Below are 17,020 nucleotides of genomic sequence, written 5' to 3' on the forward strand. Positions count from 1 at the left end.
TATCTATTAGGCAGGGTGAATATAGTTTTGTTCTTGACACACACTCTGCTGAACACACTGACAGCTACGCAGAACTGAAAGTTTGCATTTGTCTGCCCTTGGCTCTCGAGCAAAGTAGGTTTTAGGTCTCTCAAGCTGTATGGCAGAGAGCATGTGTACTCTCTGTCTGAGATGACTCTCTTTGGCTGGAAGGATCCTGATTTTTTTCCCAGCTCTCTGCACATTTGGAGTTTCACAACACTGACACACTGCTGTCTGTTTGAGGGCTGTAACCAGAGAGCATGCAGACTTCACCAAGAGATTTTTAAATGCATGTAAGTCTCCTCCAAAAGTATAACATAAAGAACTTAAAAGATGGCAGAGTAACAAACATCTCTGTGCCTGCCTGTGCTCTGATCTCCCACTGCGAGAGCCTGCTGGTTCCAGTCCCAGGACTGTCATTGTTTTCCTCTCCTTTTTGTCTGATTGCTGGAAAGAGGCTTGGGCTTTCTATAGTACTGACCAAATTCCCTATGTGTGGAATACCATTTTATTTGATTTTTCTTCTTTTTCCTTCCCTCCACCAAAGTCCAAAGTAGGAAAAAAGAGGTTCTCTTTCTTAACTACGCTGTGTATCATACTTAATTTTATTGCTAGTATAATTTGTTTTTCAGTCATAGGTTCAGCTTGAATGCAGGATACAGGTTTTCTTTCACTTGCTAACACTGTTGGTCGTTCTCTCAATTTCAGGAGCTACAGAGATCCATATTAAATCAGATTGAAGTGTGCAAACAATTGGAACACCTAGATAGTTCAGCAAGAGATGAATTTAATCCAATAGATCTGCAAGCTGCAAGTAAAATTATGATTTACTATCAAAACCAGCTTGAAGAAATGAGCCATAAAATGCAGATCCGTGAGACAGTCCTTAAAGATCTGGAAGCTTTTATGGCCTCATTGAGGAAGATTCAGTCTTCCATCAAATGTCTCGCAGATCCCCCAGGTGAACCTGAAATACAGGGAAAAGCATTGAGAGAGGCTGCACAAAAAGTTTCTCATATGACAGAAGAGGCTAAGTGTTTGGATGAACGCTTGAAAACAGTTGATATCTGTTTGGAAGATGCTGAATGTGGGAGAAAGACTTGCTGTGAAAACCTTGTTCTGACTTTATCTGAAGAGCTAAATGCGACTTATGATCCCTCAAGTGAACAGATGCTTACAGAGGAAAAAGACTTATACAAGATTTTTTCCACAAAAAACAGTGAACTCCTTAAAACCATTCAGGATCTACGTGACAGAATTAACAAAATAGGCTTGAAGGATCCAACAATTCCAGCTATTCAACAAAGGTGAATTCTTTTTTAAAGCTCTTTTAATTTCATAATTTCAGTGAACTTAGAGGGCTTGTGGCCCCTTTGCAGTAGAACACTGAAACCTGAATGTGTCTTGAAGTATATATGGAGCATTGAAAGAAGCTGTGAGCTTACATTTTATTCATTCCGTTGCAGCCTAAATAAGGAAGCCTCCTCCATTATTTTTTTTCTTTTAAACTCCTATGTATGTGTTTGAAGCAGCATTGATGAAGAAAAAATAGAAGGAGGTTGATTGTTATGATGGTAGTTTTCAGTAAAAAAACTGTCAAACAGGGCGAGGGGTCTTCTTGCTGAGCACTGATGCATGTGATATGAAACTCTGCAGTGTAGAAGCCTTGTGTTATTTTACCACACCCCAAGAAAGCTGCTAACATGATTTGCATGTCTCTGATACCGTTTCAGGGGAGCTCTCTGCAGCCTTGCAAAGGATGAATAAACAATTCAGTACTGTTTATGTGGAGGGGAGAAATGGAGGGGAGAGGAGCTTATAAGCTGTGACCATTTTTTAAGTTGTGAAATCCCACACTTCCTTTCTTAGACTATATTTTAAGATAGCCAGAGTGCACTTACATTTTAATACAAAATAATTCACTATGTTCATTCAGACCCTATTGGCCTTTAGGATTTTGGATTACTTTCTCAAAGGGCTTAGGTCAGCATAACTCATCTGAAGGACTGTGTCAAATTACATGAACTGAAGATCAAATTAGACTTTTTATGATGTCATTTAATATAGTCAGTATGTGCAGCCTAGGATGAATTTCTAGGGAACTTAATAATTACATTGGGGAAAAAATCAAGGACTTTAATATAAGGCTCTATTTCATTTTTTTCTAATAAAGGGTAAAATCATTAACGGAATTGGAAAAGGAATTGGATTGTGCTGCTGTTGAAATGAAACCTATGCGAGAAATTGCTAATAAGCTCCCACAGATCAAAGAGGAAAAAGCAGAGGAAGCAAATGAACAGTGCAGAGTTACAGAGAGGTTATGGGAGGATACAAAACTCTTGCTTGCTGAATGGTAAGGAGAAAAGCTACATTTTAAAGTAGTATTGTACAAGTAAGAAGTTTGCTTGTAAAATGAAACAGCAAAAAAGCCTTAGACCATACTTTAAAGTAAATGAAATACTGATGCAGTAGCAAATGTTACCATTATGATGCTGTAAACCATCATAAAGCCAAGAATTACATGTAGAAGTTTGTAGCCAAAGCTCTTGAATTTTATATATTTTTAAGACATCACAGTCCCATCATTTAGCAGGTATGCAGTGATGTGTTGGACTTAATTGGTATCCAAAAGAAAAAACTAGCTGCTGCTGGGAGTGATGTGTCTTCTATATTTGCTGTGAATTTCATGCCAGCATGTTAAAAAAGAAAAGTCAAACTGAAACAAATGGAAGAGGACAGCTGGGAAAACAGTCTCTTATGCAGGAAAAGACTAAAGGAGCTCGGTTTGTTAAGTCTGTGAGAGTGAGGACTGCGAAAGGCTATGATTGATCACCCAGGGCATCTGTCCTTCTCTTATGGTTTTTAAAGATGCCTAGAGGCTTTACATGGACTGACACAGTTCTGGTTAATCTTCATGGCTTGCACAGGTGTCAGTGGGAGTAATCTGTTTTCATATCCCACTGAAGGCTGGGCTGAGGTGGTATTTCCCACTGTCCACCACCCAAGCTGTTGTGATACCTGCTCCACATTGTATTTCAGTTTACTGGTGAGTGAGCTCACCTTTCAGGTGGAAGGTATCATATAAACAGAACTGCTCAGGTCACATCACAGTTAAATGTGTATCAGAGGCACATGATGGTGAAGGGCATTTCTGATTCCAGGAACTGTCCAAATACCACACCAGGTATCACAGAGTATTGCAGGGTTATGACTGGTACAGTTTATGCCCCCTTTTCTCTCTTCCAAACATAGTAGTCAAACTCCCTGCATGTTTGAATACAGGAGAAGGAAGCAGACAAGAGGTTGAGGCTGCTGTTTTATGCTTAGGCCATAAATAATATATCTCTTTTTAATAGCCAGGAGCAATGTGCAAGGGCTCTGGAGCTCCTGAAACAATATCAAAGCTGCAAAACTAGTCTGACCAGCATCATCCAGAAACAGGAGATTGTGCTTTCACAGCAAACTTCTTACATGGGGAAGGAGAATTTGAACAGACTAATAACAAAGGTGAGTAACAAGAACTTACTGAAAAGGAAAGAAAAGCCTTTCCTTGGAGCGTTCGGGTATAGGGTTGCCCTTGTACACTCAGCCTTCAAGGCAGATGTTAAGACCTTGCTTTCATTTTGGCTTCCAAAATACATTTAGGGACCATACCCTGGTTTTGTTTTAAGTTGATGTCTATTTTTGCTTAGTGAATCAAGGTCTTGTTAAAGGGGAGGGATTAAAAAAAAGACATAGAAAAACTGTGATCTAGTATGAAAATAAGATGAAATCCTGTCCTACCAAAACCACATGTTGAAATCAGCCACATTGACCCATATCCTTTAGAATATTTCTGTATTTTCTACCAAGTTAAAAACCTTATAGTGGGCAGTTTGTAAATACACAAAAATAGCAAATTCATTTTTTACTAAGAAGATATTTTAAAATGTTGTACCACTTAAAGCAAAAAAAAATAGGCAATGCAACTCCTTGGGGCTGCTTGTTTCTCTGCTGTTGCTGTAGCTTATAACCAAGAATTTAGATCCATATCATCTCCTTGCTCATGTCACTGGGTCCCAGGCAGGGCTGCGGGGTTTGTCTGCACCATGCAGTGCTGTGCAGAGATCTTCAGCTAGCCCCAGGCAAGCAGGATCAGGAACAGGAGCCATAAGGCTGTGTCAGCACAGCACATCTGTTCAGAGACTGGGCCGTCACAGATCTATCCTGCTTCCCAGGCTGGAACTTGTGTACCTCGCTGTATGTCATTGCCACCGTGCTCAGAGACAGCTTGGGGATTGCCAGCATGGTGCTGCCTTGGCATGCGGACTTTCTGGAGGCCAAAATGGTTTTGACTGGGCTGATGATAAAGTATTTCCTTGAGCTGGTTATATTTGCAGCATGAATCTCTGCCCTCACACTGACTTTGCTGACCAAACTGTGTTGCCGTTAGAAGCTGTAACAACATTGGTGTTTCTCCTCTTACTTCTCCTATGTTACAAGCCTCCTTAGAAGACAGACTTTCTATATAAAAGCCTCCGTAACTGGCATTTGCTCCATGCTGTCTTTGATAACAGTTAAACATTTGCAGTAGCTTTTGCATTAGCTGTTGAGACCGAATGAGCAGGTATTGCTAGACACCCCTTCATTTAGTTTAAAGTTTACAACTGTTTCAGACAAAAATTTGACAGGCAGCTACATTCTTCTTGGCTAAATAAATACAACCACTGGACGTAGTTGTCCATGGCTAATGGATTAGCGAACAGCAGCATATCCATTGTGAGCATTTTACTGTACAGGTTTTGCATGTCCTGGCTGGGTTATGTAACTGGTTGTTCAGATCCCATTTTTAGGCTTTCTGATGAGGCATCACTCATATGGTTCAGGAACATTTGCTCGCAGGCAGTGCCTGGGATGGTTAAATTTAAGAAGGAATGTAAGCAGTTTCTTCCCTCAGGCAATGGGATGGTGTCCATGTGTGCCACCCCCACTTCAGCTGAGGCAGGGTCTTTTCTTGGTTTCACCAGTGAGATCTCTGGCACCTCGTATCACTCGGGCTCCTGCTGCAGGGGAGATCGCCTGCATACCCTGGTCCCTGCTTGTATGGAGACCCCTCGCCCTGTTAACAACCCTTCCTCCTCACCTTGAGTTTTGCAACTCTCACTCTCAGAATTGTGGTCCACAACAGCTGCAGCACAGTACAAGGCATGTCATTGAATGCTGATGATTTGATATTTATAATTATATAAAATAATAACGGAGAAGAGTCTCTGCCTTGTTCTGGTTTGTGAGTGCTGCTCTGCTGTCGCTCCCCTTGTCTCAGTGTCTGGCAATATCTATGTGAGAAGATGCGATGTTTGTCTCTGGGAAGGAGAGCTTTTAATATCAAATTGCCTAACACTAGAGGTCAGTGTTTCTTTTCCAGCGAGCTTCCATGTTGTTTGTAAACACTGACATTACAATTAAGCACAAAGAAGCAGTCTAGTGTGTAAATAGAAGGTAGGAAAAAGGGACATTTCAGTTTCTGGCAATGGCATATTTGACAATGGCTATGTTTAAGTAGGATTTAAGCTCTTTTTTAGAAGTAGTTCAAAACCTGGGGATCAGAATGCCAGGTTTATATTTTTGTTTAGAGTTGTAACAGTATCTCAGATGATTATTACGTTGTGCATTGTTTATTTCTGTAACTGAGGTTCTGTGTGTGGACGTACAGTCCCCTTGGATCTTGCAATTACGACTTTTGAAGCAAACTGTGGTTTTGGCTCTCTTAGAAATATATTATCCATAGTTCCTATTCAGCTGTTTTGCAGCCAATAACAGAATGATACGGATTTCTAAGAGGGAAATGTTCCTATCGGCATGACAGGGATGTAACAACAACACAGGGTACATTCCTAGTCTCATCATGTTATATAAAATAGATTATTTTGTGTAATGCTGTTGTTTCTCTAAACTAAAAAGAACAGCACATCAGTTAAAAATGTTTTGCTGAATAAACAGTCATAAGTAAACATGCTTGTAAATATCCATTTGGTCTTTTTCACAGATTGAAGAGGCAAAAGAGGAATTTAATGATCACTCTGAAGATGTAGACAAAATAAATCAGATCTGCAAAAACCTTCAATTCCAGCTCAATAAAATGAGAAGCTTTGAGGAGCCCCCGTTCGAGAATGAGGCTAACGTTATTGTGGACAGATGGCTGGATGTATGTAAAAAGTAAATTATCAGGGTGGTCTTATCTGTTATGCATTATAGTAATTGATTCTGACGCATGTGTAATATTTGGAATAAATTAAGTACAATATGGCAAAGATTCTTAAGAGATAAATCCAAGTGTTTACCAGAGCAATGCTTGCAGAGCGTCTATTGGCGTAATGTTTCTGATCTCTCAGGTAGTTTATATCATAGGTACTCCTTGATAGTAAATAATTCTAGGAAGTGCAGAAAGGCAATATTTGTGCTTTCTGCATGAATCTGTAAGCTTCCATAACAACTTCTGTGGATTTAGACTTGGAGACAATCTGGAGAATTACAATGCTGGTGCTTTTGGTGAGAAGTGTTTCCCACTGTGGATCTAGGCAGTGCATCAATACTGAGATTAGATGGTATTTACTGAGAGTAGATAAACATTAATGAGCAAGGCTCCTTCCTAAACCTGCCTTAAAACTGGCAAGCTGCTGTTGTGATTGGTATGTTTGGCGACATGTGTGGCAGGGATTTAAATATCTTCTCCATGACCAGTTCACTGTGAAGACACATGAGATTTTTTTCCCTTGCTGCCCTTGTTTTTGTGGGTGTTTTCATCTCGCTCAGATTTTATTATGCTGCGTTTGCTTTTAGAATATAACTCAACATTTTTGAAATCTGCATGTGTTTTCTGTATATAAATCTCATGGCAGATCAATGAAAAGACTGAAAACTACTGTGATAATTTGGGAAGAGCTCAGGCTTTGTGGGACAAACTTCTTAGTTTATCTAGCACAATTGACGCTTGGGCAAATGCAGAACTTAAGAATGCAGAAGACCATCGACTGACCGAAGAGGACCTTACGCAGTTGAAGGTAATTTGAATGGAAAATTTTTTACACTTAACTTGCACTGCAGTCATATGAAATTCGGACTATAAACATGCACATTACATAGAAATACCAGCACTGCAAAAACAGAGGAAGTAACATTTGCAATTGTATCTTCATGGATAGTTTCACTGAAGATATTGCATAATGTATTGGAGATACAGGTCTTGGAAACTAATAAATAGATAGCGTATATGTATACTAAATTGTTTTAAATTACTGCAACACTGCAAATGCTGCTTTAGACTACAGAAGCCCCCTCATTCCTTTGTGCTGTACAAACATACAGCAAAGAGAAGGCCTGGAAAGCTTGTAGTCTAGAGTACAGTGGTGCACATATATCCTTGTGCCTAGAGAAGAAAGGGAAGAGGGTGCATATAGGATAATGATTAGTTTTCTAGTTAGAAATTGTCTATCAGTGAAGATACTGGAGCCTCAGAAATGGCAGGGCGATGCACAGTTCAAGAAGAGGTTGCAGAGGTGGCTTATTTGCTCCTGTGATCCTTGTCCCAGTGTGCTCCCCAGTGTAACTTAATGCAGCCTTAATAGTGGCTGGATGCTAAGGGTCTCCAGGGGCTGCATGTGGGCAGACATCAGCAGAGCCTGGGCTGCCCATGCCCATTTTGCACAGATGATAGCAATTATAACTCTTGGTATCGGGGTGCAGCTGGGTGTAAAAACATGCACTAGCTCTATGCCATTGAAGAGCCTCACATGGGGGTAAATATTTTAATTTCTGACTTTAGGGCCATCATCGATCAGCTGCGCTGCTTCATTGTGGTTATAGCCAGTATCTACTAAGCAAAAATAATTTCCTGCTTGAATGGGGTTGAGACATAAATATATCCCATATCTGCTTGTTTGAAAATATGCAGGCAGTTTTTTCTCAGTGTTTACATGCTACAAATGCCCTGGTTTTTATTATGCTTACTTACAGCATTACTGCTACTGTTAGCACTGCTAATTTGTTTCAATTTGCAGAGCAGTAAAAAGCCAAGGTGTTCTTCGTATATAGATCTTACCAGTGAAACAGTAGTATACACGTTGTGCAGAGGTGGATAATTTGTCACATTATTATTGCCTTTACCATTATTGTTAGAATTTACCTGGGGTAGTTCAGGTCCCTGAGGGCTCCAGCAAAAACGCACCAGCCGGCAATTGCATCTTAAGAGCCATTTTGTTACCTGGAAACTGCTCAAGCCCGGCATGATGTGACGATGCCCCTATGTGCCTCTACTGGTGCTTAGGAAGAGCTGTGCTGGAGGTGGCTGCGCTAAGGTTACTCCGCTGCTCCTGTGCAAGAGGGTAATTCTCAAAAGAGAGGGGAGGAGAGGGCAAGGGAGACAGAAACCATGTTTCCCATGAGCTACTCTAAAAGCCGAATAGAAAGGGAGAAAACTGAACTCAGTGCATTGGTATTTTTGTAAAATGATTTAAAGTGCAGAGGGCATCAGGATCATTTATCAATTTATTATTATTTCTTTTGTTGTTGATCCTGAAATATCTCTGCATTAATGTTAATTACAAAAAAAACCCCAACTGTTGCAATGTGTATCACGTTACATAGGGTTGAACGCCAGGGTCCTTTGTGACTGCCCAGCAGAGCACTGGTGCATGTGCTTTCAAGAGGCCTGTCACAAAAGAACAGAGTAATGAATTATTTGACTGTATATTTAAAGATAATTTCAGTATAAATAATGTGAGAGAAGTTCTGCTTTCCCCCATAGCCAGTATGCAAATGGGAACTCTTTTAAGGGCTGTAGCACGTGAATGGATTTTGGTGATTGCTTGTACAGAGACTGCAAAGGAATACTTTGTCCTGAAGGAGTTTGGGATATTGATTTGGGAATATGAGACAATGTGACTATTTTAGATATATCCTGTTTCATAAGTTGAACCTGGTATTTTACTTTCACATTACTGGCTTGTTCCAAAATCCATTCAAATGAGTAGAAGTCTTTTTAAGTACAAAGGTTTTACATTTAAAAAGTGCTTACAGCATGTGTTGTATTTTATCACATCCCTACCAAAGTGTATTATCAGGATGCCAATTCTTGACTTTAAGTCTATAACATCTGAGAATATCCCTTTTTAATAGAAACAGCAAGAAAATTAAGACTGTTTTCCTGCAAATTTACTTGGGTTAATATAGAAGTAAAATAATTAAGATTGCTAAATTTATGCTAGATTTGCAGTAACAACTGCTTCGCCTGAGAAACATAGAGTGTTTCAAACTCTAATACAAAAAAAAGTCTATATTGCTAAAATGAAAATCAGGAAATGGACCAGTTGTGGGAGCTCTATATGCCAAAATGCAGAATCAGAATATTAGTAATATAATTTTCTAACAGAAACGTGGAAGTTTAATTCAGGGGGAAACACAGTTACCAATGTGGTTTTTTCCACCTTTAGGCATGCTTACGAGTCCAGGAGCAGAAACTCCAGAAATTTGACAACACGGTGGCTGAGATAGAAGAACTTCTGAATAGTAATGAACCTCCACTGGAGTTACAGGTATGAAGAAGCTTTTACAACTAATACGCCAGTACTCATTACTACAGCCCTGCTTCTAGTAACTTCTTTGGCACAGTCATTTCTTGGTTTGACTTAAATCTACCCAAAGAGAATTGGAGGCATTTTGTTGGCTATTAGTAGTGACATTTCATTTGTTGTCTTTCTCAAGGTGTTAGAACCAAACCTGTCATTTTAAACACAAAGGCATCTCTCAGTCCTGTGCCTTTTAGGGACTTAGATCTGACCCAACTGTTCTGCAGGCCTGCTGAAAGAGGCCAATATCAGTGATATCTGGCTTTTAGCTATTGGCCAAGAACAAGGCACAATGGACCTTGTCATCCCTTTGGGGATCCCAGCAACTCAGCATACTGACTGTGTATTTTAAACCGTACCTTTACCTGGATATGGCTTAATGTAGCTTGGTAGTATGTAGCTGTTTGCACAGAGTGGTGTTTACTGTGACGTTTTCCTTTGGATATCACGAGGAAATCTTCATCTTTTTGTGTTAACTTCACACAGCAAAGAATAAATCCTTCTATACTCTTTGAGACCACGTTAGCCTACCTTGATCCTATACCAATTCCCTAAGCAAACACTCCCAGTGTCTGTCAGATGCACCTTGATCTTGACCCAGTTTGGCTATTTGTGTGTTTATCCTCAGCAGGCAGTGAACTCAGAGGAGTTTCACTTGGTAAAGTGATCTAAGGAGCTTAGGAAAGGACTCGGCAACCTTGTGCTGTGCACACTATGCTACTCTGGAGCACCAGATGCCCTGAGCCTCCTGGGGTGGTGTTTCAGCATGTGGCCATGATGCCATTGAGTTGCTGTCTCATGCAAATCTGCAGAAGTCTTAAGGATAAAGTTAAGGACCTGCTGCTCCTTAATGACTAGGCTTGAGCTAGAGCTCCCCACCTCTCTGCTGTCCTTGCCTGTTTTTTGGATCAGTGTGGGGAATTTGCCCTGCTGGGATCACTGCAGGGAGGTGTGTTACAGAGAGAGCTGGCACTCTCTTTTTCATGGTAGCTGAAGCACATGTAAAGACTTTATCTAGCTGAGAGTAGACACTGGGAGTAGACTGACAAATAAATTTGTTAGTGAAGCAACACTAGTAAATGCATTGCTAATAAAGACGAATTGAGATCATTCCTCCTCAGAAAAGCAGGGCTTAAATAATATTCTTTTTCAATTTGTGGAGTGGGAGGGAAAGAAACTGGAACAAACTGTGATCGAAATGTCTGGATTTCAGATCATTTCATTGCTTTTTGTGTCTGTCATGGAGTTCTGTAATATTCTAGGAAATCAATCCAATATAATTTCTTATGTATGTTTATTTCCAATTTTAAGGTCATCAGGTCATCTGTTGTGCAAAAAATGGAGCTAATAAAAGAGCTCTTGTCAACGAAGCGGGGGACCAGTGAACTCAGCTTGAATACAGCAGAACTAAAAGGAGACCTTGATCTGGCCAAGACTCAGATTGGAATGACCGAATCACTTTTAAAAGCTTTATCTCCTTCTGACACCTTAGAGATCTTTACTAAATTAGAGGTAGCATGCCACAAATTGCACATCTTTTATAATTTCATTCAGTATTTCTCTCCTAGGCAAGTCTTCATAAGTGTTTCTCCTGTATATGTTGTAAACTGCTAGAATAATTCAAGTGAAAAGCGTGGCTTGAATATTTCCTTAAGCTGCCAGAAACGTGAAAGAAAAGCCTGTTTTCACTGGATGTTATCAGCAGCTATTGGTAATGGTTAGATAGGCACGACATCAGTATCCCACCCAAGATACGTTGAAGCAGTAGTGGGGGTACTGGGTTGTATCTTTTCCAAGACTGAGTAATATACACAGGTTGTCTTTGTGCCACCTGAGGTTGCCTGTAAGGGGAGCTCCAAGGAGGCAATTTCAGCCAACTTTCCATCCTCTCTGCACCACGGTGAGAGGTGAAGAAAGAGCTGCTTCCTGCTTGGAGGTTCAAGGCTGGCAAGATTTAAACCTCCTGTTGAGCAGTGAGTGGATTATGCACGTTCTGGGTGTCAGCGTTTGGGACAGTGAAATCACAGGCATTGGAAGAAAGATACAGCTTTTAATGAATTCTCCCAGCTCCCTCTAAGTTATCTTTCAACCCACAGGGACTTGACATACAGAGTAAGGCATTTAGGGGTGGAATAGTGCCTACGGCAGCTAAGGCATTATAGCTTCTAGGTATTATACGCTCTGGAACATACTATATTACTGTGTGCGTCACGTATCTATTCTGTGTGATGCCAAAATGTGCATGAGTGAATGTATGTGTGATTAGGTATGCATACAGATGTATACACACTGCTCAAGGGGAGTTTAGTGCTTATATCTATCTACTGATTGCCTTGTTAATGTCAATATACTTTAAGAAATTATTTTGACACATGGACAGGACTAAACCCTTTTGCAAAACTCTAATATGTACTAAAGCAGCTCTGTGAACTTCTGCTTGCACTTCAAAATTTTCTTTTTAACAGTTGTCCTTTTTTTTTAACTTTAGGAGATACACCAGAAAATTCTGCAACAAGAACACCATGTGACATTACTCCAAGAAGAGACAGATTGTCCTGATGTGGATGAATTAAATAAGCAGCTTAAATGTGTCACTGATTTATTTAATAAGAAGAAACATGTCTTTCAAGACCACTTTATCGGTGTTTTGAACCGTAAGCAAACATGTTTCACATTTATGTAGCTTTATAGGCTTGTATTGGCCATCATAATCACTTAAAGGTTATGCAATTAATTTATTTTTGGTTTGGTGTCTGAAACTGCTTCGATATCTCAAACTGCTTCAGAGTTCTGAACAAGGTAAAGATTTGGATAAAAATGGCTTTTGATTCCAGCAAACCACTCAATCTGAATCAAAGTATTTTGTTTCTTACTTTTACATTTAAAAAAGCAGATAAAAGAAGTATAAAGCATAATTCAGGAACAAATGTTAGAACATTTTATTTAAAAATACAGAAATCAAACTTTGTATTTTTTCCAGTCATTCTTTATTTAATCTTAGTTATGAGAAGGAATAGTGTTATTAGTTACTTTTTGTTTTATGCAGACACGGGACTGTGCAGGTGTAGAATTAGGCCCAAACCTAGTCTCATCTTCAAATAGTTTTTGAGTAGTATTTATTTGTGTGGAAATGACAAAAGTTGCCAATAGGCTAATTCAGGTTTAGTGAAACTGCTATGTATAGCAGAGACTCTCCCTCCCAAGTGAACAGGTATGTTTATTGTCAATTAATGTTGGGTAAAAATAAGTATGAACTGCAGCATTTTCTGTCACACGGTCTGTAGTGAAAAGCAACCTTTGACAGAAGCACTGATAAATGTAATTACAAATTGTCTGAAATCTTCACGTTAAATAGGATTTTCTTTTACAGAGTAAAATTAATAAAGAAAATTGGAATGTATCTTTCTTCAGGTCAGTGCAAGAATTTTAATGACTGGTTCAGCAGCACTCAGCTGTCGTTGAAGGACTGCTTTGACCCCTCAGAAACAAAACCAATACTGGAAGAAAGACTGCAGAGGTTAAAGGTAGAGTATTAAAATGCTCTAATTTCTAAAGCTGATTGTTCTTGAAGTTTTACTTCCTTACACAGGAGACTATTCTTGGGAGTGAATTCACCTACAGTGGTTTTGTAACTTGAGGCTGAAAGAACAATTCATGTAACTTAAAGCGTTAGGGCAATAAGTGGAATGAAAATAATACTTCGTTAAAATGGAGTATCAAGAGTTCAAGTTCAGACATAGCTGGGCAAGTGAGAGACAGTACAGTAGTTAGTGAAAGTCAATGGACCTTGACCAAGTACTTCAGTGTGCAAAGACGCAGAAAATCAAATATGTAGAGAGTAAAATGAAATTTGGACCTCCATTGGACTAAAATATTAAAAATTTGCGTTCACTTTGTTGCAGCCAGATTTTCACTCTAAGTCAGACAGAATCAACAGAAAAGAGATGGAAGAGCCACAGCAGCTGCAAGAAGCAATCACAGTTAAGAGGCAGAAGAAGACATAGTGATGTCAGTGCTAGGTTTAAATGCTGCTTGCCTATTTCTTCTGTGTGTATTTGTGCCGTAGAGAAGAAAGTCCAAGTCATCTACTTCACTTTCTCCTTATTTTACAATCAGCAACTTTTCCATTTACAAGTGGAATAGTCAGAAAACTGTGAATTAACATGTTTCTTTTCAGGAACTGGAATTGCTGTAGAAAGTATTGGTGGAGACAACAAGAGTTGCAAAACTCTTGTAACATATATATCTACTATACAACAGCAAATTTGACAAATGCATCTTGTGTTTGTGCTCTTATTCAGTACTTCCTAACATCTGAAGGCAAAGACAGAGATATCCAAGAGGTTAAAACTTTATTGAACAAAGTGAAGCATTACTTGCCCAAAGCAAGCATTAACCACCTTAACAGCCGTGTGAGAGATCAAGAAGCAGAACTACAAAGATTGATCTCCAAATGTCAGAAAAGGGAAAAGGAACTTGGTGCTTCTCTCCAGCAGCTCAGTAGGTACGGAACTTATGTAGTTTCTGACATTTAAATCGCAAGTGGTATAAAATGATTCATTATTAAACAGTCATAGTGAATGGCAAACAACCTTGCTTTTTATTAAAGATGGTATTTTAATAAAGGGTAGTGAGTGTTTTTTTGTTTGTTTTCATGTGTTTTTTGGCTTTGTAGCAGACTCAAGTGTTATATGGGAGTACGTGCTTACGGATAGTTTCAGTGACATGAACCGAGATACTTAAAATTGCTTGTGCTTAAAACTTTGCTTGATCAGGCACATGATATTTCTTACTTTTTCAGCTAAACACTGCTGTCAGCAGGTTTTAGTCATGTAATGCCTCTCATTTTGACTTGTGTCTGTATTTATACTCTTTAGCCTTGAAGAAAGCAGCACAATCTTGGAAGAATGGCTCACTGCTCAGGAAGAAAAACTAAAAGAGATTAAAAAAGATGAGACAAAACTTGAGAACTTCTATAAAACTCTGTTAATACAGAGGTATTGTTTTCTTCAGTCTCTTTTTAAGAACTGTCTTCTAAAGAAGATTGCTCTATGTTGTTACAACAAATAGCTGTTTACTAATTTTGTGTATTTTTCAGAAAACCATTTGACTCCATGGCTCAGCTAGCAAATTCCTTGAGGGATGCTGGGCTGACAGAATATGAAACCATTTCAGAAGCCAGTGATCTTATTAGTAGATACCAGACACTGATAACAGCAGTAAGTGAAATGGCAGGAAATACTGAGAGACTTCCAGTGGAAGGACAAAATTTTGAAGAACTTGTCCAGGATGTTTCTTGCTGCATCAAAAAGCTTGAGGAGGCTGTTAATAACCTGAGTTCACAGGAAAGTGAATTGCCATCAGAGGAAAGGATTAATCAGATAAAGGTATTGTGTTAAATGTATGCCTTTTCCACTTCACAGCTCATGCTAATATCAGGGGAATGCTTGATGAGTCAGTACCTCTTAAAAGATACTGTCACTGCTGATTGCCTATGGTTTTGTGGCTTATTTGGGGAGGGGGTGTGTGTTTGGGGTTTTTTGGTTTTGTTTTTGCATAGTTTATTATGCATGTAAGATGAGATTCTCTGCTGCATCTCTGGGTGGAGCAGCACTGAACTCATAAGGTGCTGGTGACCATGTGCCTTCCCATCATAGCCTACTCCAGAGACAGAGGGGGAGGTCAGTAATGTAGCTGGGGCATCTGGAGAGCCTCTGGAAAGTGTGTGGCTTCTCAGGTGTCCTGCAGTGCCGTTGCACTGGGCTGCTTCACTGCCTGGGTGGCTCTCTCAAGCTCCAGTGTCCTCTTCGGTGTCTCCTCTCTCTGACTGCTTAAGATGAGGATGCCAGGATTTACATGTTTCGTTCTGTGGAAGGGGTAGTATTGTGACAAATATCTCTCCCTAATATTTAGAGCATTTTTTTAATTTGTCGGCACAATATTGGTTTTGTTATGTAGAGAATAATTAATAAATCAGCTTCATGATTCCAGACTTTCTAAAACTAGATGATATATCCATTTATGTATCAGTTATTTGGTATATTGGAAGGAGAATTCTTTTGTCTTGAACAGCAGCGTACAAAGTGTGAAAAAACTCATTGGTAGTTGTATATGTACTGCTTCTTCTTCTTGTTTAATACAGGAAATCACAGCTCTCAAAGATGCAGGAGAGGCTAAAATACAAAACATGGTAGCTCTAGGAGAAACTTTAATGAGAAATGAAAAAAATAAGAAGGCAGTGGTTCAGCAGACTATTTCGGAGCTCCAGAACAAGTGGGAAAGCACCTGTCAGCTAGCCACTGAATGTAGAAGGTAATGTGGAATTTGCCAAGAGGCAGTACAGATCACTTACTACTATATTGACTTTCTTCTCTTCTTCCTGCACCAGTTCCATTGAATTTGTGTTCTTTTGGGGCAGAACAAGATACCTACAAAAGTACCTGTTCTTCTGCAGTATTGTGGATGTGCAGGTCACAGTTTGGATTGAACGGTCGAGTGAGGAGTGTAGCCAGGATGTGTAAGGGTGGTGGCAGGAGAGCTGATGGGGTCTGCCCAGCTTGCCTCAGATTCCCTTTTGATACTGAAGTAGCTCAGCCACTCTTGTAAAAAAACAAAACAAAACAAACCAAACCCATGCACCCAATTCTCCTTGTTTCATTAGACAGTGAGGGTGCACTGATTTAACCACTACGGTCCTTCCTTGCAACGTGATCTGGGCTCTGTGCCCCAGGCGTGGTCCCCCAGCAGAGGTGCGATCTACCTTTGCACAGATTCGTACTGCTTCAGAAGAGACTTTGGGGTAAATCCAGGAGGCTGGGATTTTTAAAGTAGAGTTTTTAAAGCCTGATTTATTCTGGCTCTATGAGAGGCTTTCTTGGCTGTGGCAGCTGGTATTGTTAAGTCAGCAAAGGCACTTCAGTGTTGCTGGCACTGTGGCAACTGTGTCTGAAAGCCAAATTGATCCTTTAAAACATGTCAGATGATTCCAAGTGTGTTGTGTAAACATAAACTGAAGTTCTGATTTTGCACATGCAGACACTTTAAAGATTATTTGTCTGCTGTAACATCCTTGAACCGACTTTCGGTAAAATCACTGGGAACTTTGCTGTTGAGATCAGTGGAAGCTAGAGTAGGCCTACTGTATACTTTTTAAAAAATATCCATGGAATGAATTATTAAAAACAAGTATTTTTGAGAATATTCAGCTGCCTTCTCTTATTACTGAGCACTCAGTACAAGCAATACAAGTGGCATTCAGAAAGATAGATCGTTGGCTATATTGGATCCAACACAGCAGAATGCAGAGCACCCTCTTCACAGTACGTTGAAGACAGGAGATGAGGTGCTTAGCACGTCTGAAGAGATGCTCAGGACCTTGAAGGATTAGGCCTGTGAAT

The 17,020-nt window shown here is 39.7% G+C and overlaps 1 protein-coding gene across 8 annotated transcripts in view; it reads left to right on the plus strand.

Annotated features, from left to right (window-relative positions):
- Positions 1-17,020, plus strand: part of SYNE2 (spectrin repeat containing nuclear envelope protein 2) — a 197,196-nt gene that overhangs the window by 54,312 nt on the left and 125,864 nt on the right. For all 8 annotated transcript variants that reach the window (XM_030007298.2, XM_030007297.2, XM_030007300.2 and 5 more), the window contains exons 29-41: positions 730-1,328; positions 2,195-2,374; positions 3,378-3,528; positions 6,047-6,205; positions 6,900-7,061; positions 9,489-9,590; positions 10,935-11,135; positions 12,112-12,277; positions 13,035-13,147; positions 13,925-14,127; positions 14,501-14,620; positions 14,722-15,010; positions 15,766-15,935. In XM_030007298.2, the coding sequence (XP_029863158.1) occupies positions 730-1,328; positions 2,195-2,374; positions 3,378-3,528; positions 6,047-6,205; positions 6,900-7,061; positions 9,489-9,590; positions 10,935-11,135; positions 12,112-12,277; positions 13,035-13,147; positions 13,925-14,127; positions 14,501-14,620; positions 14,722-15,010; positions 15,766-15,935 (2,615 nt within the window). The remainder of the gene's footprint in view (positions 1-729; positions 1,329-2,194; positions 2,375-3,377; positions 3,529-6,046; positions 6,206-6,899; positions 7,062-9,488; positions 9,591-10,934; positions 11,136-12,111; positions 12,278-13,034; positions 13,148-13,924; positions 14,128-14,500; positions 14,621-14,721; positions 15,011-15,765; positions 15,936-17,020) is intronic.

Source organism: Aquila chrysaetos, chromosome 2, assembly GCF_900496995.4.
Source record: "Aquila chrysaetos chrysaetos chromosome 2, bAquChr1.4, whole genome shotgun sequence".
NCBI classification, from domain to species: Eukaryota; Metazoa; Chordata; class Aves; order Accipitriformes; family Accipitridae; genus Aquila; species Aquila chrysaetos.